Below are 26,357 nucleotides of genomic sequence, written 5' to 3' on the forward strand. Positions count from 1 at the left end.
TTTCTTACCAAGCTCTTCAAGCTCTGAGGTCATTGACTTAGACCGCAAGGTCAGTGCAGTGGTTGGAGCTCGCTTAGGAGGTGGTGGGGCTTTGCATTAAACAGAAGGATATGCAGTATAAGCAAATACACATCTTTAAAACACTATATTCACATACACAATTTCATATTTCTTTAAAAGAATATGCTACATTAAATAAGGTAATAATACATACATACATACGGAGGAAAAAACCCTGAGATGCTTTTCATGTACTGAATTTCTATACCGTTTCTACTTTTAGCGTAGGTTGTTTGACACATCAGCAAGCTTTTATGTAACAGGATACATAGAAACATTTAAAGCTAAATAATTATGTACTTCCATTTTTCAGTAGGAAAAAGACTTTCTAGAGAAAGTGCCGCACAGCAGTTGTGTCCCTCCTTCTAAGAAATGTACATAGCTAAAGATCTCCTGGAGACCAGCCAATCTCTGCCAGATTAATTTCATCTTTGAAGAAACTGTTAAATCTGAGAAATACAAGAAAGAAGATTCAAATTTATCTTAATAGTTATGGTGAGACTAGGGAAAACAGGTGATCCTCAGAATAAATAAGATCTTAAAATATCAAGGCAATCATCTAGCACAGAAACTAAAACCCAGCATGTGTTTTAGTGTCCTGACAACAAATGTTTCTGGCAGTCAGAAAGGAGCGTAACATCAGAAAAGACTATGCCAATGCTGGTAGGAACATTGGAGATTTCCAGTAAACAGCAATGGCTCTAGGACACCAGAAAAAATTCAGGGTGCCTAAGTGTTTTGGTCAATACTATACATCAGGTTACGGGATTTTGACAAGATGTGGCAAAGCAGTTTGAGGGCAAGAGTGATGGAGGAAAGAAGTAGACAATGTTCTTCCCGTATCATGTATATCCACTATGTCAGCGTCATCCTTTCCCTGTAAAGCTCCATCATCTTCTTACAGAGACTTGACAGTATGCCACAAGAAAGCAAAAATATACTTGGGTACAGTGCTAGATACGAGGCTGGGTTAAGTACTGCACATATTCACACCAGTCTGGGGTCTGCCCTTGCCCAACAAGAGAAGTGACAACAAATCTGTGAAGGGAACTGCACAAAATACTGGCTTGTTAAATGAGGCTGGGTATCTGACACTGGGCTCATCGTAAAGGAGACTGATGGCAAGAAAATCCTTCCACACAATTCCCAAGGTACAATGGCAATTGCCAGGTAACAAGATAAGCTACCAACTTACTTGCATCAAAAAGGGACAAGATTCAAAATGAAAGTTTTTGGCAAATGACACATTATCAACAGAAGGTTCTGGAAAGATGATAAAGAACTTGGCTTGTTTTTACAGAAGCAACTTCCCTTTGGGTTGTATACAACAGCACTTTTATTTAAGGCCAACATGATGCACCCCAAAAGGCAGAGGTGAAAGGTTGGTGAAAGGTTTGTTTCAAATGTGTGAATAGTAATTATATCAAGGTAAAAATAATGCAGGACCATGTTTGGACAATATTGAATTTAATATAGCACTTTTTCCTCCCAAGGTGCTTTTTTTCTTTCCTCCCTCCGCCCCATAAGCAGGAGATGTCAAGAACACTCACAGGGTAGATAGGAAGTTTTACTCCTGGACACCAGGACAAAGAGGGACCCCATAGGTGCCAGCTTCTAGCCTGCTCTTGTGTTGAAGAGCCAGGTGGCTGTGAGTGACAGTGCAAGAAACTGATGGGAGGAACAGGAATTTTCAAAAATGTGATGCTGCTGTACTGAACACTAGTTAGCAGCAGCAATCTTCTCTGCTTAATGATAATTATGAGGGCCTAATTACCTCCCAAAGCAGCTGTTACCTGAGCAGCCAGGGGTATGTAAGGTGAAGGAAGTAGTGCAAAATCCTTTTCTCTGTGTGTCTTCTTTTGGTGAAGTTTTGGTGGTGGGGAGAAACACTGAAATTCTTCAGGGAGTAGTCCAATGTTATATGTTAACCCACAATCTCCATTAAAATTTGTATTAAAAAAAAATAATCTAGGCTGGAAAAAAACACTTGTCCTGTTTATATCCAGACAATTCCTTCGCCAATTCTTTGTGGCACATGATACTATACTAACCTCTCTTCGAGTAGCTGCTTCCACTTGCTAGCGGCCAAGTGGTAGAAAAAGCAGCTATGCATGTTTTCTACCTATGAAAGGAGAAGGGATTTTCCCTTGCTGGAACAACCCCTCTACTCTGAATTCATCTAAAGGAATGTTCCTATTAAAATGTATTTTTTTCTACCAGAACTTCAGTCTAAACATATTGCTTGCTTTTTGTATTCTTACAGAGGCTCTTTCTAAAACATGTGTTCTGCAAAATCCTAAGTTCTCAGTGATTTCCAGAGGAGTCAAACTAACCTCCTCTCAAGTACATTCAGGGTTAATTAATAAAAGACAATGTGCTTTTTTTTTGGTGCTTTCTCTCTCTCACTACCGCAAGAAATTTTACTACAAAACCTTCAAACATATAGATGTATAAAGATCCATAAAGATGAAATTTCATGGCAAGCATGACAAGAGAATATAACCCTTTTTGTCACATATTAATGCATAAGTCAACAGAAAAAAGAGAAGAGTTAAGAGAATGGTATTTCAAATGTTAGAAGTGAAGTCTGAAAATCAGAACTTATAAAACAGTAATTTCACAACTGTATGCTAATTTCTGTGGAGCAAGACCAAAAGGACTCCATTAGGAAAAGAGAAAAATATACCTTTCTTCCTAGCTGTGTCATCTGGATCAAGATTCCTGGTTACAGTAACAACCTTAAGAACTAGGTGATTGCCCCCTTGTCGAATCATGTTCACCACCTGCCTGTGGCCAACTTTCACTACATTCTCATTATTAACCTGCAAAGAAAGAAAACAGTCTTTTAGATCAAAATCCAGAAAACTTCTGTTCTTTCAGTTTTCAAAACAGAAGATGTAAAGAACAGGAAGATATAAAATTTCTAATTACTGTATTTGAATAAAAATACATATTTAAGAAACAGCATATAGCTGACATGGTAACAGAAAAACAAAGCTAGCTCTTTATGAAATATGCTACTAATTTCATTATAATTACCAGTTAAAAAAAAAAAAAAGTTAATGCGTTCAACCAAATCTTTCCCTTTTCATATTTTATTCCAACAATTAGTGTAATAACTCTGCGTTATTGTACACTAAAAATATTTTCTTAAATGATAGTAATTTTTCATGACTGACTGTATTATCCACAAAGGTTTATATGCATTTTATGCTCTCTAACATAACCGACGAGATATTAAGAAGCTTTTCTTTCCAGATCATCCAGGAACAAAGATTTTCACTCTTGAAATAAAGTCCCATGTTCAAGAGACATTCTTTTATTATATGCACTCTCCTAAACTCCCAGAATTTTCCTTCTGCAAGTTTCTGGAAGGATCTAATGTCCTGGAAGCAAAGGCAACAGGGCCATAGGAGTCCAAAACATTCTTCCTGGAAAAAGATGAGTTAACTATATGAAGCCCTGACCAGCTATTGCGGTCGTGTCAGTTAACTTTAAACTGCACTGCAACATTAAAATGTATACTCTCTGGGTAATTCCTAGTGCTACATCATAATTTTTGCCATATTTTTCTTTCCATAATATTAATTAATAGACATAGAAGAAAGCATAGGCATAAAACCTGCAAATAAGCATGGATACAAGTAATTTATTTATTCATTCAATCTGTATGAATTCACTGAAAGTGATCTGAAATCTGAATGATAGCAGCATATGAGACTGAAGTGCTGTATGTGCAATTTGAACATAAAAGATATTGAGGAACAGAATTAGTGAAGAAGAGATGCTGCCAGAATACATGCTGGGAAGTTGATCTCTATCCAAAATTCAACTGACTCAGTTGTATTTCACTGAGATCACTCAGTGCCTTCCAAAATGAACAGTCATTTTCAAAGTAAGTGTTTTCAGCCTCCTCTATTTATTCTGACAGGCTGGGCATCTCACACTCTAAAGAATTTACAGTTCAGAGAAAAATCTCTCATTAAATATTATTGCCATTTAGCAGAGCAACAAGCACAAGCAGACCCACTCCAACTTGAAATAATTTTTCCGTCCACTGTATCAGAGAAAAATCTTGTATTTTTTCAGGCTTTAGCTCAGACAAAATGAATTATGATGAAATTACATCTTGGTAAACCATTTTTTAAATATAATGCTGCAGTCAGAAGTCTCAAAGTATGGTCTGTGTGCTATGTCTATAAGCTTGAGATGCTTTTTTAGTTTCATATACAGTGATGTAGGTGTAACACATGCTGAACATCCAGACCTGTTGAGCAGGCAAATATGAAGTTCTCTCATTCTGTAGGTGGAGGATATAAAAGAATATTGATTTGAATAGGACTGTTGCTGGTTTGTTTCATTTTACACCTTCTTAGCATCTGGTATTTCATTCCAAGATATGGTATTTATTTAGCTGGAGCAATGGCATCTAAACTTAATCTGTCTAAAGCATTTTAGCAAATGGAGTTATCCATTTACTTCCGAATTCCTTTCAGTATTAAAACCTCAACAAGGTAATTATTTTCCACAGCAAAAAAGTTAATGTAATTAAGAACTACACAATTCATCTACTCTATCTTTCCTGGAATTAAATTTTAAAGGTTGGAAGCCAGTATGGTTTACAATATAACCTCTAATGCTGTCAAAAAATAGAGACATCTAAATAAATCAAAAGTTTAATATTAATCAAACACATGTACACTTCACTAGTGTAAAGTGATAAATGTGTAAAATGATAAACAGCTTATGCAGCATACCATCTGTTCACATCGTTATGTGCAATGATATTTAACATTTAGAGCAAGAGCAAATATATACGACACATTTTTTAAAGCTCCTTCAGAACCCGAACCTGTAAATGACTGTTTATAGCAGCTTTGTTTAAAAGGCATAGTTACAAAAGCTGGTACCAGAAAACTTTATATTGCAAAAATAAAAATATTGATAGGGGATCTGAAGATTAACTCAAAGAGTTTCAAGAAATACTTGATAACAAAAGAACCATGAAATCAGCTGAGCAGTACCTCATCTTCACTAACTTTAGCACCTCAGTGGATAAAACTGTAGCATGATTACAAAGCAAAAACATCAGAATTGTCAATAGCTTATAAGGAACTAGGATTTCAGTGACAGATTCTCTATTTCTTTTACCCTTCTTCAAAATTTTATATATAAGCCAAATGACTGTAGAAATAGTCATTAAACAGCAAGACAGCAGGTTTCTAGCAGGTTTATTTGATTGTTTTAATTTGATATTACTCAGCAAAACTTTTTCAGGTGTGAATAATTTGATGAGACTGTCTCTCTGCTTCACTTTAAGTTTTGGCAGTGGGGAGATGACTAATGCATTTCATCTAGGCTTTGTAAACAAGCTGAAGAAGGTGAAGGTTTATAATCAGTAAAATAGATATCTATCTCACCCAGGCCAATTCCATTTAATAATTGCATGTGTACTTGGTATTAAATGTGATCATGTTCTTTGAAACATTAAAAAAATATTTTTGCTTTTAGTGGCAAAACGTTTAGAAGGATGTTCTATAAACAGCCAAACTAGCAAAGATGGTTTGCAGGCACAAATTTGTGTCTTTGCTTTTCCTCAACCCAATCTTTCAGTATATTTTCTGTAATTTTTCACTGCAAAACTTTAAGTTCTTCTTTTCCTTTGACTCATCCCCAAAACTTTGCTGTGCAGAACTTTCTTTGCCATGTCCTTCATAAATAGGTGAAAATAAGTAACAGAAATAGATACGTGCTGTGGCTGGTTCCATGCTACATCAATAGCAACTGGTCATCCAACAAGCCAAATGCAAGGAAAACTCCCAACTCTCAGAAAAAGCTCCAAACCTTTATATACTTGAAATTCATACTTTATTAGCATTTGTTAAAGCTGGGCAGGAGGATGGAAGTTACTTCAACCACTCTGAGAGAATTTGAGAAATAATTAATGAAATAATATGATTTCATAGGCCCAATGTCTAAAAAATAGCCTAAACTGGAAGCCTGAGCCATCTCAACCTGAACTTACTTTTTGGGTATATACAAAGTGTTCTTGAAGCATTTAAAAGGAAGAAGACTTTTGTGAATATCAAGATTTTTCAACTATATGTCTCAGTACATTTTCCACCTTGTATAATCAATGTACATGGGGTTTTTTTGAGCAGTACAATGTTACAAGGCAGGAAAATTACAACTTAAGAGCAAGCTGGAGACAGAAATGAGAAAAAATCACCATAGACTATCTTTCCAGATCCATTAATTTGCTAGTAGCGTGCAATGCATTGTGTTGCAATGTTTTGAAGTATTATCAGCCACATGGCTTATATCACCATTCTTCATGTACCTGGTGTAACATAACCCTGTGTGAACCACTTGGTGAAAAGGATCAAGTGACATTGAACAGAGTCAAGGACAGCAGCTGAAAGACACTGACCTAGCCTTTACCCCAAGTGATTGCACCATTACTAGTTAGCTTACAGCTAAAGGCAGCGAAGCAAGGAAAGCAACGCTCATGTGTTGGTCAGTATTCAGAGGAGGTATGGATAGACGAGCTTGCAGCTACAATTGGAGGTACATGCAACTGGTTAATCCAGACACTTCTGGATACATTTAAGACACTAAATATTCATACAAGACAGCGAACAATACTTGCCGTCACCTCTGCATAGTTAAGAGGTTTCATTCCTTTCTCCTAGCTGGTGAAATCACTTAATCATGTAGTTGTCACTTCACAGCTTCCTACAGCAATGCAATACACTCAAGCGTGAAACATTCAGTTCTCCAAGACAAAAAGCAGTGTGCTGTGTCTCCCCTCCACCCCCACCACTGCAACCACAGCAAACACATTGCTGCTTCCTCCAACACCCTCTTGGAGAACTGAAAGTGCTCTGGGGCTTGCATTCAATGTGCTTCACAGCCAGGACTCACACCTGCTTAAGGCTCCAAACCACAGACTGTGATCAACAATGATGTTCCTCTTGCAGAAAGAGCTTTGAACACCAATGATGAAGAGTTCTTTCTCCAACATGGCCATTCTCTCAAGAGATTAATCAGAAATATGGAGTGAACCAGTGACAAAGAGAATTGACAGTTATAAATCTCACTGTCTTTAATAGCCAGGTCCACCACTCTAACTTCATCTTACTAAGCATTTATACACAGCAATGTCTAAACCTCACAAACCCCAATAAAAATCATGAAACTTTATTCAAGAATAAATAATGATGTGGTCTCCAAGAGCAAAATATCAACCAGGTAATCAATTTTCTTTTCTGTGTGAAATATTCCCTACATGAAAGAGCCCTCCATTTAAAAGAAGATATATGAATGCCCATGACATCAATAAACATCTCCTGAACTTTACAAAGAAAAAGATGCTCAGGCAACCTTATAATCTGATAACAACAGAGACAAGCACAGAGAACTGAGAAGGACAACAGCTTATGAAATGGAAGATGTTTAGTAAAGGATAGGATACGGTAGAAATTAGTTTACAGTAAATATGAATGGAAGACAGTAAGTCATTTGATGGGTGATTTCAAGAGATGTACTCCAGCTGGAAAGGGTACCGTAAGAGAAGGCACGAAGCCAGGAGCAAAGAAGGAAGGCAGAAGCAGTACTTAACGTGAGATTACTGCTACGAGCGCAAAGGAAAGGAAGCAGGTATCTTTTCTCCTGGTCTATTTTCACAAAGACATTTTAGGTAATCTCAAAGGCAGCAAAGAGCTTAAATATGATGCAGTAAGAGAAAGGACTACGCAAGATGCAAGTCAGCATAGCCACACAGATGCTGCTGAGAGGCATAGGAAATTGTAAGTTGGTTGTTTCATGTATAATTACATTTGCACACAACTAAATGATAACTATGCTACCTACAGGGTGGCTGGTATTTACTTTAGAAGCAAGGTTAGAGATAGAATTCCCTTGAAATTTGTTTTCTGAAGATTAAAGTCATCCCTCAGTCCCCTAAATAAACGTGTACTTCCACATCTTAGCGGAAATGAAAGTGTATTATTCTTTATTATACTTCTTCCCCACAGAAGCCACAACTGGGTGGGTCCCCATTCTTTTGCCACACCTCACCACCAGGCGTTACTTGACTGCAGACAGACTCTTCACTGTGTAAATACATGCATTTAGTTTACTTACACGAGCTGATTTAGAAAAGGAAAGAATAAATGGTATTATTTAAATATGTGATTTTTTTTTTTAAAAATGTGTTAATGAGTGTTTTAGAGATGCTGGGGTTGATTTTATGGATATTGGGACAGGCTGCATAAAACCATTTTTTTCCGAAATTTGTAACTGCAATAGGTTGAAAACTAAACTAAAATAGAATAACCTGCTTATTGTAGGATAGCAGATGCATGAGCTGGAACATATTCACCAGCGCAGCCTTCCCGTAGGAAGGTGCAAAAGAAAAAACACTACCAGAGAAAGAGACCTTTGCGGAGTTTGTTCTATTAATAATAAAAAATCTTAAATTTCTTCAATGCATCACCCTAATCTTTCCATTATCCGAACATACTCTCAGTGGAAAAGGCAGTCTATTGTTTTCCACACTAATTAAGTAGACAAAATTCAATCATTCTGCTCAGAATGACCATTGGTGCATTCGTGAATAAAGTCACCTTGCAGTTGTGAACACACATTCTGTCAAACCAAGCTTCTCATAAACTCTTCCTATCCATAGAACTAGAAAAAACAAAAACCCAAACCTGTTACACACACTTACAAACCCCTGCCTACACACTTTTTAAAAATTCACCATTTTTTGTAAATACTAAACACATGCTAACCCAATTTCAAATTGTACCAGCAAAATAAATAGCAGAGAAGTGATTTTGTAGGCTTAGATTATACTTTTGCATTTCAAATAACTACATGGTTGTGCACATAACACTGTCTAAGCACGTCACAAACCAGTATGAATTACCCATCTGTGAAGTATTTTTTTCCTGTAGACTAAAATGTGAGACAAAGAAAGACACAGTGACCTGGACCATCTTTGGGAAGTTATTAATCAGCTTGTTATAGCCACAGTGCTAACCCAGGGGTCAGCTGCAAGACTGCTTAATTCACTGAAAACCAGAAACCAGTCATGGTGTCTATGGTTTTGTGTTGACCTTCAAGACTTTGTGATGGGCTGGAGCAGAATTTAGCACAAACTTGGGACAGTGTCCAAAATCTGCACTCTGCGAAAGTGTCAAAAATCCTATTACCTGCTTAACATTAAGACCCCTAAATTAATTCCAAATGCTGAATGCTTTTGCCAGTGCTTGCCTTCTATTGTAATCCAGCATCATCAACAGGGTCATGAACAGCATGAAGGTAGACAGTCCACCTAGAAAGGTTTCTGTGCAAAGCAAATTTTAACAAATTCTGTTAGCAGCGTACTTTTTCCTGAGTATTACAGGAAAGGATTGACCAAATACATCTGCTGATGGAGTTTGGTGATCCAAATGAGAAAGCAAGTCAAAAAAGGCCAAATCCAGAAGATGTTTTTAGTGAAAAAGATGCTTCAGAGACTTCATGCACTCTGTTCACCTAAAAGGCACTATTTAAAAAAAAAAATTAAAAAAAAATCACAGAACCAAAGATACAAGCATGTGGAAACTCCAGAGCTAAAATCTGGCAGTAGTAAATTTTTAATAGTAATTCACTTGCTCACAGATTTGCTTGGATTGGTGGCCTTAATACATGTGAGGCTGTAAAGAAGATGAGGCCACTGAGCACATCCCACCCCAAGAATTCTGTGGTTCTATGGAATTTCTCAAAAGAAGAAATATCACAAGGAAGTACTTACAGCCTTTCAGAAAAAGAGGTACATATGAATTAGAGGAAAAGTATCAAAATCATTAGTAACATTGCTACTGTACAAATTTCTTTCCATAAGCTCAAATATTGGGGTACACAAAGATATAAGATATGTAAAGGAAAACACGCTGTGGAGCTACAATGTCTTGAGGCTTTATATTTCATCCTGACACCACACTCCGCCCTGTTCGCAAATGGGGGAATATTGTGCCTTTTCTCTTGCAGCTCCCATGGCAAGGGAAGGTGTGCTGCCTGGTGCTTGCTCCAAGCAACAGCAGTATGACAGACTGAGTGCAGTCTCCCTGGTGAAACCCAGGATCTGCAGGGCTGCCCCAGCCAGGCAGCAGAATTTTCCTTCAATAGATTTAGCAATAGCAAAACTGCCATCTTCTGAACTGCAGCATGAATCTGGTCTCTGCCTAGAGATAGCTGAGCTATGCTGTTGAGGAAGGCTTTAGCCTGCATCTCTTCATCCCCTTGAGTAGCACCAGTGCTGCAAATCTTCAGCTGCACTTAGGAACATCTATTTCTGATAGAAGCATCGGAATGAAGAGGCACCTCAGATCATAAACTCCAGACTCCTTTGTTGTCATGGCAACTGCATCACATAATTCGTTTCTTAACATTTAGCCAAGCTCCATCTTGGAACTTCTTACATTTCTTGTCCCTGCTATTCCCGTTAGGCCCAGAAGGTCTGCAAAGAACCTTGTTTTTCTAATTTCCATTCTAGGACTAGTTTATATTAATCCTTTTCTCCTGTGCCAAACTGCCAATAGCCTAAATAGCTATTTCCCCCCTCCTTCCCATGCATTTTACAAACACACCAGGTGGGAGTAATGTCCTGTCTTGGCTAAACAAGCATTTTAATAACCTATTATGACAAGGAGTCTAACACCCAAATGGAGCACAAACGCTGTTCAGCACTTAAAAGCCAGCTTTTTGGTTGGTTTTTTGTTTGTTTGTTTGTTTTTTTAACGTGTCTAACTTCAGTCAAATTAGCTTATAAAGATGGTCATATGTTCACCCATATTTCACCTAACCTACACTGCACTCATGTCAGTGTCTGACCTCTCTTAAGAGAAATGCACAACTTATTTTCTTCTAATGACATACTAGATGCAGGTGGGGAATGCCTGCACTGCCCTCTTCCTCACAGTCATTGACCTGGCCCACAGACATTTTTGAGTATCTCAGAGAGTTACTTACACAGAGCCAGCGGAAAAATGTTTGTGACTAAGTTCAGCAGTGAAATACTTGATCCTAATGTTGGTTAAAAACTGTAAAAGCCCCAACTTTTTTCTACAAGAGTCAAGTTATGAATTTTGCTCAAGTGACCATGTGCAGAGATATGCACATAAACACAACATAATAAGAAAACACAACTGGATATTTTAATGGAACTTCCCTTATCCCCAGCTTTAATTAAGGGCGTTCAATAATAATCCACCCTTACTAGAAAAAATAAGCAATGCAATAACATATTAAAATGGTTAATTAAAAACATTGCTAAGTAACACAAACAGCAGCATTATTTCTGTACAGAACTCAATGGTTAAGTTTGCGGTCAAAGTTGAAAGCATACACTATAAGAAAAGCAGCAGAATTGAAGGTTGTCGTTCATATCTTACCCATGCCATGGTTTAAAAGTTCGAACCACATTGAACTAGCATTTTAGTCTAAAATTTTGTGGTTTGTGTACTTTAATCTGAAAGCTGCTGAAAGTAAGTAACTACTGTCCTCGTGAGACTACCTTATACAGAACATTTAAACATCACTCAATTACTTGGACCCATTCCTATTAAAAATAATTGTCTCCATTAATCAGTACCTGTTACTATTTTGAATCATTTGGTTTAAGTCACATTTCTTAGGAGAAGTTCAATTAACTTTATTGCCGTTGATTGAACTGCAGTGTACTGCAATCAATTAAATTACACTTAGGATGAATTTGTCCAATGGCTTTCAGGTGTGAGAGGTGGCAGTTTTTCATGTCATAACTTCTCTTAGGAAAAAAAATCAGGTGAATTGTGCACATCTGTTTTGCTCTCTCTAATACACACACCTGAAAAGGTTTCAGCTTCTGAGGAAACTTCAGAATGACGTTACACCTACCTGGTATACACTGATACAAGGCAGTATGAGGTTGTGACTTACACTTGATTTATTAACCTTTTTTAAAGAATTTGGCTTATAGTCACTGAATATTTAATGGTTTGGGAATGTCAAAGATGAACAAAAGATGTGCAGCAGTTGCCTGGGCAGGTCTCTGACCAGTTCTCAATTTCTGCATGCTCAGATTAGTTATCAGACAGGAGGTTTGCACCTGGGAACAAGCTTTAGAGCTCCAACAGAGTCTGGGCACAGTATGGTCCACCGCTAGGAAGAGAGTCTGGGCACAGTTTGATTAATCTCTTTTCTCTACCAAATCTTTCTCCTCTTTCCTTTTGCTGTCCTGATAACTCAGGAGATGTAGAGCCAAATATGTCATCTAGCTGTTTCACATTGATCCTTAGGAGGACGGTGGCCTAATTTTGTCACAGAGGTTGGATCAAGCATTCACCTCTCCCCTTGCCCTAGTTTTGCTGGCATTGTATTTATTTCCTTTTGTCTTTTCAGCATGTACTTACTTTGTATATCTGAGTCCCATTAGTACCTGTGAGTTGTCCATTTCCTGGTATGTTTGTTTCTTTTTTCCTTAAAATAAACTCAGTGAAGATAAGTTCAAATTCCAATGCTTAAAAAAAAGTTTAATTTAAAATTCAATAAAATTAAAATGAAGTCTGAAATGCAACGGAGAGTATCTTAACATTCATTTCATGAACATGCCTCTTACATTTAATTTATTCTCAGATGCTATGATAGCCTATAAATTATGGTACACAGCCAGCACCAAAAATAAGGTACCTAAAATAGCAAACTAGAGGTCACCAATATACTAATGAAACATCTCTAGCTTATCTGCCCTTCACAGATGAAAGCATGCCTGAAAATCTAAAACCGCTTAACCATTGTAAACAGAGCTGCTTTCACCTCATTTTTCCAACATAACTATAGTCATCCACCTCTGCTGGGGTTTGTTCTGAGGTCTGAGCAAACAGTTTTTTTCGTGTAAAGAAAATAAATGCAACCCAGGCTGCACATTCACGCAGTGGTTTGGCAGTAGAAAAGCAAGTTTAACAGACTCCCACCCCCCTACTGACCACTCACCCCCATACTAGTTTGTCCTTCTCTCAGCAGAGTCACTAAGGCTTTGTGGGGCTATTTGGATAAGCTGATTCCAGAGGAGGGGAAAAAAAAAAAAAAGAGGATAATTTTAATCTGGATCATTTAAGTGAAATGGTTAACAATGCACAGATTCACAAATTATCCATGTGATCTGACTGCTGGGCTGGCAAAGGGCAGCAGACGGTTCGGTTGACAAGCTGTGGACGAGCATTCTTTTGGCAGTACTGTATTACCATACCCCCCTGTTGCATCCCTCAGCTCTTCTGGGACAACTTTTGGACAGACTGCATTTCTAAGCCAGCTCTGTTCCTGAAGCTATCTCACTGAGCAGCTTCACAAACAGCTTCACCTGTGCAGCTGAGTGGGTGTGTGGGGACAGGTGTGAAGAGCAAAGGAAGCTGAAGCTAGTGTTACTGCTACAAGTTCTCGTGCAATTACACCCTGGGAACAGCACTCATCTGCCACACTGACCTTTGCAGTGATTAAATACTTCAGACCTCAGTTAAACAACTCCCAACTCACCACTTCATAAAAACATGAGGCTATGTTCAACCCTAAAAATATACCTTTTTTAAAGCCAGGACTACAGCAGTATTATGTAAGCACTGAGAAGACAATAGAACTTCATTTGAATTCTGAATGAACCACTTGATAAGTATTTACAATAGGTAGAAGATAGCAGGCTGAGCGTTTCTATTTTTACAACTCATACTTGCATTAAAGGCCATTAGGCAGGCATTTCTAAAATGTTTATCAGAATATAGATCTTTTTATGAGTATTGATAATGCAATATTCTTTTTCATTAGGTAAGCACACATTAGTTAGGTAACACAATTTAAAATTAAACATACGTGTAATATCAACTGACCGGTTCTGTATATTTAAATAATTTTTAGTTAAAACCTTTACAGAGATTACACAGATATATTGACAGAATGTGTTGTCATCAAGTACAGATAATCGATATTTCCTCCTCCCACGTATAGTCACTTTCCAGAAAATGTAGCTGTACTAGGAACAATAAAAAAATTTACTGCTCATGTATTTCTTTTTATGTAGGAAAGCCTAATCTTACAGCATATAGAGATAATCCTTTATTTTAACTACGTTGCCTTAAACTTGGAATGGCTTATAAGGTTTTTTTTGAGGTCACGTATCATGTTGTTAAATCTCACAGAATAGTTAGGTTAGGATAGACCTTACTGCTCTCTACAGCTATCTGCAAGGAGGCTGTAAGCAGACGTGGTCGGTCTCTGCTCCCATGGAACAGTGACAGGACAAGAGCAAACGGCCTCAGGTGGTGCCAGGGGAGGTTCAGGTTGGGTGTCGGGGAAAATGTCTTCACTGGGAGGGTGGCCAGGCACTGGGACAGGCTGCCCAGGAAAGGGGTGGAATCACCAGCCCTGGAAGTGCTTAAAAAACATGTAGATGGGGTGCTTAGGGACATGGTTTAGTGGTGGACTTGGTAGTCCTGGGTTAACAGCAGGACTTGACGATCTTAAAGGTCTTTCCAAACCTAAATGATTATATGATTCTATGCATGTGATAGCATTTGCTATACAAACCTAGAAGAAAATGTAGTAAAACATTTATGTCTTTAGAGCAAGACTTGTAGGTAATTATTTGTTCCTCGGAGATACATGCTGCAAGGAAAGAAGAGCTACATAAGAGAGCTTTAAATAGGTGAAACAAATACAAGCCAATATTCCTTATTCAGGCATGCAATACACTCACTGTCTTTATGGAAGACACAAACAGGACTGCTTCCAGAAACAGAAACCTGCATAGGAACAGCTTCAGCTTGAGTTTTCAACCACATAGACTGTGCCTCATTGTAAAGCACCTTTTACTTGACATCTGTCTTTAGTGATCAAAATTAGGAAGGAGTGTCTTTTTCTGTTTCAATACTTATTAACACATTAGTGATAGGACAAGGGGTAATGGCTTTCAACTGAAAGCGGGTAGATTTAGATGAGATATTAGGACGAAATTCTTCCCTGTGAGGGTGGCGAGGCACTGGCCCAGGCTGCCCAGAGCAGCTGTGGCTGCCCCATCCCTGGCAGTGCTCAGGGCCAGGCTGGACAGGGCTGGGAGCAGCCTGGGCTGGTGGAAGGTGTCCCTGCCCCTGGCAGGGCAGTGGAATGTGCTGATCTTTAAGGTCCCTTCCAACCCAAACCATTCTATGATTCTATGATTACTATCTATATGGACAAGTGTTTTGTCACACCCCCAGACCCAGCCAGCTAGCGGGCAGGCCCAAGTTTTGCTCTGCTGGCTGTTCTAAGATCACTGGATCATTTGGCTGCTCTTTGCCCAGTAGGGTCGTGCAGCTGACCTGTACTACAGAAAGGCATCCTTTGATTCAACAAAGTCCTGATTTGTTTAACTTTATGCTCATTGACTTAAATAGCACCACCGACTAAAAAACTAGGAAACAACTAGTTAAAGAGTTTGAGCCTGCAGACCATTTTGCCATGGCTATGCCTGAGAGCAAGAGTGAGTGATGACTAAAGTCTGGCCCTAAGAAATGCTTAAGCACATACAGAATAATAAACATCACATTAAAAATGTTTTCTGTATTAGATTAAAGAAATATGCATCAGTCAGTTGAGTCATGAACTTGGTGACGTTAGGAGTGTCCCACCCTAATTTAGAAGATTACTAATTGCACTAAACATGCTGCAGTTTTCTATTAATTGCCAAAAGAACGCGCATGTTTCATGCAAGACTTTTGAAACTGAAAATAAAAACCAAAAGAGCTATCAATCATAGTCATAGCACACCACAGTTACAAACATGGAAAAGTTTAGTTTAAAATAACCAATCAAGACTAAATTACAAATAAATTTTGAACTACCTATAAAAAAAAGAATAAATTGAAATTACTACAGCAACAACAACAACAAAAATCCACTCCAGTTCTAGCAGCTTGTTTGCAGAACGAAATGGTCCTCTGTGTCAAATTAGTGATTCCTGGAACTCTAACCATACACTGTAAAATTCAGCTACCCAAATTTCCTTACTTAGAATGTATTGTTTGCATGGCAGATGCAGTTTTTTCTAACTGCTTCCCAACAATTTATATTCAATCTAGTCTTGATAATTATGGTTCTTTAAGAAGACTAGAGAGAATTCCATTAATTTATTTCAAAGTTATTCCTCCTTTAATACTGCATCACAATTGCACTACTATCCCAATTCAGCCTGAGACTCATCCTGTGACCTTAAAGCCTGTGCTTCAGCTCAACACCTTTGAAAAGGGGAAAGTAACTAATCCACTGTAACACACCTAACCAACCACTGAGGCCCAGTCAACAGGGTGAAAAGCTCTAAGAGATCTGTTTGATTAGGAAGCACAACACATTATGAAAAACAATAATGGCCAATCCTCTAGTACATACTTTTGCTGAGGAGCATCAGAATTCATCAGATGCATCCACAAGGACAACAACAAGAATCCTGCTCATCTTACTTTGTAAAAGAATATCAGAATGTATGTGCATAATTAAAATGTAAAATAGACACTAGCCACAAATACATAGTGTTGCACAAGAACAACTCAACAAAAACTGAAAAGCAACAAAGACAACTTTTGCAGTTCTCTTTAAAGAAAACAAACTTGTTTGTAAGAGCAACTTCATTAATTCATGAGTCTTTTTGTTACTTCAAAGAAGCAACGTTCTAATTTACTTACTATCCACACAAAATGACTTTTTATCATCTCAAGCAAGAGTATAAGTGCAAAAAGCTTCTCTGGTAAGGAGGACTGATTTATTTTGGTTAGCTAACAAGCATCACAGAAGTGTAACAGCAGACTCCTCAGAGCATTTTGTCATAGTGAATAAGAATCACCAAAAAACCTTTCATTAAGTTTGATTTTATTTGTAAATAGTTGAAATAAAAATCTATTTTTGTATGATCTGATGACTCACGGAGCACGAGGAAATTTTCTGGCCTTTAAAGCATTTCCACCTAGCCTACACAGAACACTAGTCCTGAGGCAATATCCTTGCAGCAAAAGGCAAAACTGGTTGAGCAATGTTTTGCCTTATGCATTGCTCCAAGTCTGTGGGTGCCTGCAGTGGCAATGAGATGATGCAGCCTGTCCTTTGGAAACATTTGCTCCACAGTCAAATTCTCCATCAAAACAAGCTGGAAACCTGGCTGGAAATACTCTTTCCTTTTAGTGGCCAAAAGGAAACAAAACCTGCCCTCCTCTTTCTTTCAACACCTAAAGTTAGCAACAAAATTGCCTGCTTCACAATCAGAAGTCAGCTGTGCAATGTATTGGATGAATCAGTGCTGTTACCCACTGACATTTCAGGAACACACTGAATAGCTACAACCATGTGAAAATGTAGCAACTCATCAGAAGCATACTATTGAAATAAACATGCTACAAACCTGAACACAGACACTAAGGAGAGGGAGACAAATGTAGCACAAGTGAAGATAACATAAGAGGTTTTTCAATTAGAATATGGCATCCTCATTTGTAACAACACTAATTTTGCAGACTTGCTATCTGCCATTTTTATTTTCTGTGCATTACATTAAAAGATATCCCCAAACCAAAACCATTCGCAGACAGCAAAACCCTGGTAAGCTTGATTCTATATCAAATCTTTTGGAACGTGAATGATGTTTACAGTGAGCAAGGAAAGATCAGAAAAGGAACTTGGTATGTACAACAAAGGAGGAATAGAAAGGGATGATGATGCCATACACTGAAGGGCAGAAATGCTAGGTGCTTCTAAAAGTAAGGAAGAAAAGCTTGGATTTAAACACCAAATATTATGCAAATCCATTATAATTTAAGTTAAATTGCTTTCTAACTCAGTGTTGTAGAATTGAATTTAAACATCAACCAAGTTCTTATGCAAAGATTTAAAACTTAGAGGCACTGTGGAAAGAGCCAGTATTTCCCACAAAGTTATAGCTGCCAAAAGCTGTGCCTAGGTGACTTGTATGCTACCCTTGAAAGTGAGACGAGCAGCTTCAGTGAGACCTAGAAGCTTGAATTCCTGAAATACTTAGCAACCTGCATCCCACTGCAAAGGAGATATAACTAGCCAAGATGCTGGGACAACTCCTGTGAACACCTGATGTGCCAAAGCTTAATCCTAAATCACCATCATCAGTGAAGGGCCTGTCAAATCATCACTCCTGACAGCATTACAGATGGCAAATTACGTACCACCACCCGGCCGCCTTCCTGAAGCGCTGAACTCCCTGCTGGGCTACTAAATCCTGTTTGGCCAGCACCTGCAAGGGCACTGACACCAGACCCACTCAAGGATTTAGGAATCAGCATGGGCCGAGGACCATTTCCAGGAGACATGATGGATGCAGCTGCCTTGCTTTGGAGGCTAATTCTAATTATATGACAGATCATTGTTTCATGCCAGTGGCCACCCATGCCAGAAAACTTTCAATACTTTAATTTACTAGCATATGTGAATGTTACATGCTAAAGATCTATCTGGAAAAAAGAACGGCACTTTGCCAACATGCGTCACATAATCCCACTAAAAGTTAATGGTTTCATTTCATAGGTAGCAATAGCAATTTCTTTAATGACATGTTGCTCACATGGCTTTGCCATGTGATACCCTCACATGGTGACAGAACTTTGAAAAAGAGGTACATTCACAAGTTTAATATATAAAGTTTAGATGACTTTAAAGTAGTAACTGATTCTCTTTGAACACCATCTTTTCTTATCCCAACTTCTTAGCTTTTTGCTTAATTGGCCAAATTGCAGAAGCATCACAACTGATTTCTCTCCAAATACTGTGACCTAAATTGGTTTTGTCCCAGTTACTGACATTGACAAGTCTGTCTGGCAATGGTAGAGGGACAATTTCAGTGTAACCTAATACTCTTTTTATTGATTTCCAGGTTGGTTTTTTTTTTTTAGACTACAAGGAAGACAGCCATGAAAGATGTGATTTAAATCCCAAAGACTGACTATAGTAACAGGAAAACTTCAGTTCTAGGAAACTTGCAGTAAAATGTAACCTTAATGCGCGTTACTCACACTAACGTGTACCCCACACCCTGAACAGGCAGCACTGATGGAATTGCCCCAGTGTGAGGCAGAATGTCACCTGCCATTGGGCTTATTACTGCCTGTTGGTCAGTCTTTGTGGTGTCTTCCTGCAGAATTTAAGGAATTCCTAATCCAAAACCAAAGCTCCTGAGAGCTTCTGAAATTAAAGGTATTTTAAGACATTCTAAATATATGCTGACTGAAATAGTTAAGTCATCAATTGTTAATAATATATAGTTTCATACACATATATAATACATACTTATCAGTAAGAATACATTTCTTACTGAAGAAGCACAGTTTTGTCCAGGGGAATGGAGAAAAATGTAGGTGTGCATTTGACAATGTACAGATCTGCTAGAAATAACTTGGCTAATAGGCATGGGAACAGTAAAACCTGTGGCATTCAGAGGCAGCAATTTAAAAATAAATAAAGCAGATAAAATATGCCATTAATTAGTCCTTAACGTTTTGTAAGTGGTGAGGAGCAGCTATAGTCTGATACAGTCTTTTCTTACTCCCATCAAATGGCCAATTGTGTTACAACAGGCAAGGGCTACATAAAAATAATGCAAAAGGACAATGGACTAGGAAATTAATTGTCTTCTCAACAACATATTGACTCCAATTTTAGTATCATCTCAACAGAAACTTTTAAAGCAATTTTACTCATGTTTACATGGATAACGGAAATAAATACTTCTTTCTTAGTATTCCTGCTCGAAAGGAAAGAGTTGGAAATTTTGTGCTCCTGGAGAGACTGAATCTCATTATTTAATTCAGAAATGGACTTTATCCAAATCTGGAAAAACTAAGCTGTAAAATTCACTGGGTTTGTATGTCAAGGTCAGGGCAAATATTTAGGGTTTCCTGAATTCCTGTGCTATCCTTATGGGCTTGATAGCTGTCTCTTTGGGGACCCCTGCAATCCCCGTTTAACATGGTAACGCTCCTGTGTGCCCTTCCCACATACCATTCTGTCCTCACTGAATGTCCCTATTCCTCTCCTTTTGATCTTAAGACACTGAAATGCACTTCTTCCTTTGACTCATTATAATTTATTCTGAGGACATGTCTAGGACACAGAGAAAGAACTGTTCCCAAGGTGTGTGAGACAATACTGCATTAGAAGCACCTGAGCTAGCACGGAGCAATCTGGCATACCGTACTGATGCAGCGTGACACCATGCAGAGACATGAGCTTGAATCCTGGATAAAATGCAGTCATATCAGCATGGTGCTGCCCTCAGGCTAATTAGCACCGCATCAACACGTTTTTGTCACTTCTGTTTTCAGAGCTAGTACATTCAATGCCAGCTCAAGGCTCTTTCTACCACAGGTCAGGCACAGTGTTAATGTGTGCACCCCGCACTGGTAACATTAAATATACATGGACAATGGTCAGGGATGACACGTGGGGATTGTTGTTGAAGGTGCTAAGTGTAGTTTTCAAAATTTAATCAAAATCAATATGATTTTGAACACTTAATGACTACAGTATTCTCAGAACATAAGGGATTAATTAGCTAAGGCTTTCAGTAGTTATCCCTCAGCAGCTGAAAGATACAGATAAATGTAATTATATGACTGTAAAGATTTCACCTCTAACTTGCTCAGAATTGTTATTTTGCAGCACCAGGAAGAAGTGTTAACCCTGTCATTTTGTGACCAGATTTTTCCTTGACTTTTGAGAAAAATACATATAATACCGATTACTCTAAAGTCTAGACGCCGACTCCTCACTATTCCTTGCATCTCAAACTGCTCAGAAAGAAACTACCAAAACCAGCTCTCAGTCTTTCCCAGTACACTCACATTTTTGGAAATGAAGTTGAAGATACCATTAGACATGCAGTTCCTAGTCATTAATGGGTTAAATTTACTTTTTTTCCCCATGCAATCTGCACTTTAGAGTTAAAAGAGACTTTAAGTAAGATTGTAAATCTGGAAAAAGACATCCTAGACCAGGCTTTAATTTAGCTAGCAAATGCATACTTAACTGTTTTCTGGTATGTAAGTAGTGATTTTTTAATTTTTATTTTTATTTTACAATAAACTGTAATACAGATGGGCCATTATAATGACATTTTACAGACATGTTATCTACTTCATCTTAGCTTAGTATTTTTCTGTTTTCTCCATGTTCTTTAGACTGTTACAATGTTTTAGACATATGTCCTTGCTAAGTGACAAATTTCTCTGTGAAAAACTATGAATTTGAATTTATCTGCTTCTTACATTGCTCATTATTTAGAGTGCTCACTTTTTTGTTGTCATTGTTAAGTGGAATGACTGTATCAGGTTTATAGCATATACAGTCAGTTTCCCATCCCGACATTAGTAAATAATTTTTAAGAAGTCACACTTGGAGTACAGAGTAATTCTTTACTGCAACAACAAAACCCCCCACTCTAAGAGTCAGGGACTTTCAGTCATTCTTAAAGATGTCTTCCAGGTTTAGAGGTCATTGTAAGGAGAAAGAGACTGCTGAGATGTCTTAATGAGCTGAGGTACCATGTTCGTAAGAAAAGGATCTTGAATAAGTACTTTCGTGGCTAGCTTTATTTTCAAAGAGAAAAGAAGAGAGCATATCACAGAGTATTACTCCGAAATCTGGGAAGTTGTCCTGTGTCTATGGGACAGACAGAACTTCCATATGTAGGAAGTTGTGGGGATGCAAGGACTCCAAAATCAGACATTCAGTCAGTTTGGTTATAGATCAAAGACCTAAAATCCATGATGCAGCTTCCTCAAAGCATCAGATTCTCACTTTACTTTCTAATAAGTTTCCAACATTGCTCCAAAATAAATAATTCTTATCATAGAATCACAGCATTACAGAATGGTTTGGGTTGGAAAGGACCTTTTGAGATCACCTAGTTCAACTCCGCTGCCATGGGCATGGGCAACTGTCACTAGGTCAGGTTCCTTCCCATATACCCAGACCACTTATCTTAGGATAGAGGCAAATGTATGTCCCTGTTGCATATAAAATAAAGCAGCTATGTTGAAATTTTAGAAACCAAGCCAAGATTAGAACTGTATCATTACTTATCTGCACCAAGATTAAACTGATCATAGCTCTGAAATCTTGGCATTAGCTGCTCAGCAATTGAAAATTCTCTTTCAGAACCTGAAGGAGGCCTAAGAGTAAGATCACTTTTTCTGGTTATTTGTAACTCAAAAGTTTTCCATCACGACAGTATAATTGTAATGTTATTAGTTACAAATCAATCAACTAAGACTTTACTTCATTTTGACAATATGACTCCTGCTACGCATGGGAAATATATTCTTGTTTGACAACAAACCCAAACGAGTCTCCCTGAATTCTGACCTTTAACAGTATTTCATTAAAGCCTTATTCTGGGGCCACTGGTGTCTATTACTGTTGAAGATGGCTCATCTCTGCACTGCAGTGAGGGACTTTACAAATTCTAGATCTTATGACCAGGCAGGACTATTGCAAATACAACACATTTCCCACTATCTTTATCCCACTCACTTCAGCAACATCAACTAAATAATCAGGGAAATAGGAGTGAAGTAGGAATTAGGATCAAACACTGTCCTCTAATCATGGACAAAATTTCTCATAACATTGAGGAGCTAAGGCACTAGCTAACAAAGCATAACTGATAAGTAGGACAGAGTCTGTTTTCTTCAGCCAGAAAGATATACTCCCAAACAAGAGGTTGAAATGGAAAATTTTTAAAGGCCAAAAATAGAAAGGAACGATGGATTGCAGGTTGTGATAAAAAATGTTTAGTTTCCTCCATCTGGAAAAGACAAAGCAATCTTTCACTTTTCAAACCAGTATGAGGAAAACCATGTATTTTGTTTTTACTTCTTGCTTTGCCTTCTAAGCAGAAAATGTAGTTGTACGATTTTTAATTTTGTTTAAAGTCCTGAATACCACATTCATCACAGCTCCAACTGAAACATCAGCAAAGTCCTATTAAATCTTTCCATTGGGAAATCATAACTACCAACTGGGACTTGAGGGTTTATCAATTATCTTCTTTGCTCCTGTTTTTGCTTTTTGTTTTCACTGGAGAGTTGCAATTATTTCAGCTTGAAGAAATTGCGCTACTTTTCCTTTTTTTCTCTTCAAGGTTTTTAAAATGAGTATGACCTGTTTAGAAAGCTACATGGGCAACCTCTCACTTGGTGACTAGGCTGCTTGTTACCGAAGCATCCCTGAGCTGTGTCCCTATCCAGCATTCCCACCACTGGCCCCCAGGTTAAATAAAGACCACCCTCACTTCACTATGCATAACTGGATTTATTTCTTTTTTTGCCTCACCCCAGGGTTATCACATAATTTATCAAGAAGAGATGAAGAATTTTGTTTGACATAACTGCAGCTCATCTGGAAGGTTGTAGGAGATGTAACGTGGCTGAAAGCTATGATTTAATACAGTATCATGTCAGCTAGTAAAAAGCAGCAAATGACAAAAACCTCACTGAGCATTATATAGTTTCAGAACGTTTACACTGTAGATGCTGTATTAGTTAAAAGCTTCCTAGCTAATATTTAGTCACAGACACAAGAAACTGTGGTTACTTATTTTCTTTCCCATTGTTGTGTAGCAAGACACAGATTAAAAAGACCGACAAAGAAAAAGCATGCACTTTGAGGTTTTGCCAGTATTTTGATTAGTGGCCAAAGTCAGTGAACTGTACTTTGTCTTGTCTTTTATGTAAGAATAAGGATGAGTCATGCAAGACTAAAATAAACACCTTTTTAGAGACAGTCTTGCTAATAATAGCTTCTACATCTTTATAGTCTTCCCCACTTGGAAGTACTCTATTACTAAAACAGTAATATGGACCACAGTACACTCACAGCTGAATTTTACCTCAGCTGATACGACCTTAGTGATTTTTTTCCATGACAATATCAAAACTGATAATTCACTAGACAGTTGTATTGGGTTTGCATGGCATGGTTTTGCTAGCAGAGGGGCTACAGGGGTGGCTTCTGTGAGAAGCTGCTAGAAGCTTTCCCTATGTCTGATTGAGTCAGTGCCAGCCGGCTCCGAGACAGACCCACCGGTCCAAGGCTGAGCCCGTCAGTGACGGTGGTAGCGCCTCTGTGATAGCATGCTTAAGGGGGAAAAAACCTGCACAACTGCAGCAACGGGAGGACTGAGGGTATGCGAGAGCAGCAGCCCTGCAGCCCCCCAGGTCAGTGGAGGAGGCAGGAGGGGCTCCAGGTGCCAGAGCAGAGATCCCGCAGCAGCCTGTGATGAAGCCCATGGTAGAGTAGGCTGTGCCCCCAGCCCACAGAGGTTAATGGGGGAGCAGATTCCCACCTGCAGCCCGGGGAGGGACCCACAATGGGGCAGGGGATGCCCAAAGGGGGCTGTGACCCCCTGGGCAGCCTGCACTGGAGCAGCTCCTGGCAGGACCTGTGGCCCCATGGGGAGAGGAGCCTGGGCTGGGGCCGGGCTGCGGGCAGGGCTGGGGACCCTGTAGGGACCCACGCTGGAGCAGGCTGAGCCTGAAGGACGGCACCCCATGGGAAGGACCCACGCTGGGGCAATGTGTGAAGAATGGCAGCCCGTGGGAAGGAGCTACATTGGAGAAGTTTGTGGAGAACTGTCTCCTGTGGCAGGGACCCAGGCTGGAGCAGGGGATGAGTGTGAGGACCAAGGAGTGACAGAGACAATGTGTGATGGACTGACCACAGCCCCCATTCCCCATCCCCTTCTGCCACTCCAGGGGAGGAAGGAAAAGAAATCAGGAGTAAGGTTGTGCTCAAGAAGAAAGAAGGGGTGAGGGGAAGGTGTTTAAAGATTTGTTTCTATTTTCTCATTGCCCTACTCTGATTTGATTGGTAATAAATTAAATTAATTTTTCCCCAAGTCAAGTTGCTTGCCCATGACAGTAATTGCTGAGCAATCTCTCCCTGTCCTTATCTCAACCCACAAGCCTTTTGTTATATTTTCTCTCCCCTGTCCAGCTGAGGAGGGGAGTGATAGAGCAGCTTTAGTGGGTACCTGGTCTCCAGCCAGGGTCAACCCACCAGAGCAATGGGGCACAGCAGTTTTAGAAATGTGCTACCACAGAAGCATCCATTACATCCTGCATGACAGTGATACCAAAAGGAAGCTAGATTTCTGACTGTGATACTAACCTAGAAAAGGAATAGTACCCATTCCTAAAATGTAAATCATGCCTGTGAACTGTTCTATACAAAGAGAGGATATTTTCAACATATGCATCCCATAATAAACAAATGAATTATGTTCTGACACTTTGATAAAACTATTAAAGCATTAAATATCTTTCATGTGTCACTGGGTAATAATGAGTATAACCATCTCCAATGCTTTTTATACAGCAGATTCAAATATCAGATATATGTAGAGTGCAGAACACTACACAGGTAATGTTATCAGAGGATAAAACCTTTCCTAGCACAGCAAAGCTCAATAAACAAAATGAAAGGAAAACTTCCCTGCATTACAACTGGACCATGAAAAACTATTCATGCTTATCCCATCAAACAAGCTCTTCCTGCTTGAATGTGCATCAGGCAGCTGTACTGGATTTATGTTTCTCTGGATTTAAGCACAGTGTTCAGACGTCGTCAAGCTCCCCATTCACTCCACAATAATAATTGCCTCCTATTCCTTTGTCTTAGCAGTTAACACAACAGCTAAGCAATGGACTTGATAAATTGGTACTTATCCTCAAGACAGCCTTTCTGATCAAGAATCAATCACTTTTTCTGGGTTTGATCAGCCTTCTGTACAGTAATGACTTATCCCAGTAAGAATCTACCTCCGCATCAGAGTTGCTCTATTTAAACTAAGAATTATAATATTTTTAAAACATATTTTATAATTGTTCAAGGGGGAATACCATTCTGTAGAAAAACAAGAAAATACCCTGAAGGTTCAACACAACTGATCTTTCATTACAAGCCTCAAACAGGATTGCTGTCAGGTCACTGAATTTTGTCCTTCAAAACTGACAACCAAGACTGGCTGTTATTAGAAAAAACATTGGCAATGGCTTTCTCTAAGATTTAAAACCCCCATTTAGCTTTTAATTTCCCCTGCGAAGATCTTTTAATTATGTAGCCAAACTTGGAAAAGCGAAGAAACAATAGAGTATTTAATGGCTCTCATAGCCCTTTCATATTATGAGCATATACCATTTGTGTTTTATCAGAGACACCAAAATAATTTAATC

General features: G+C 38.6%; 1 protein-coding gene across 8 annotated transcripts in view; it reads right to left on the minus strand.

The window, feature by feature from the left end:
* The window catches only part of SHANK2 (SH3 and multiple ankyrin repeat domains 2), a 354,214-nt gene that overhangs the window by 40,730 nt on the left and 287,127 nt on the right, over window positions 1-26,357 (minus strand). For all 8 annotated transcript variants that reach the window (XM_055814242.1, XM_055814244.1, XM_055814240.1 and 5 more), the window contains 2 exons: window positions 2,747-2,882; window positions 9-89 (listed from right to left, as the gene is read on the minus strand). In XM_055814242.1, the coding sequence (XP_055670217.1) occupies window positions 9-89; window positions 2,747-2,882 (217 nt within the window). The remainder of the gene's footprint in view (window positions 1-8; window positions 90-2,746; window positions 2,883-26,357) is intronic.

Source organism: Falco peregrinus, chromosome 9, assembly GCF_023634155.1.
Source record: "Falco peregrinus isolate bFalPer1 chromosome 9, bFalPer1.pri, whole genome shotgun sequence".
Classification (NCBI taxonomy): domain Eukaryota; kingdom Metazoa; phylum Chordata; class Aves; order Falconiformes; family Falconidae; genus Falco; species Falco peregrinus.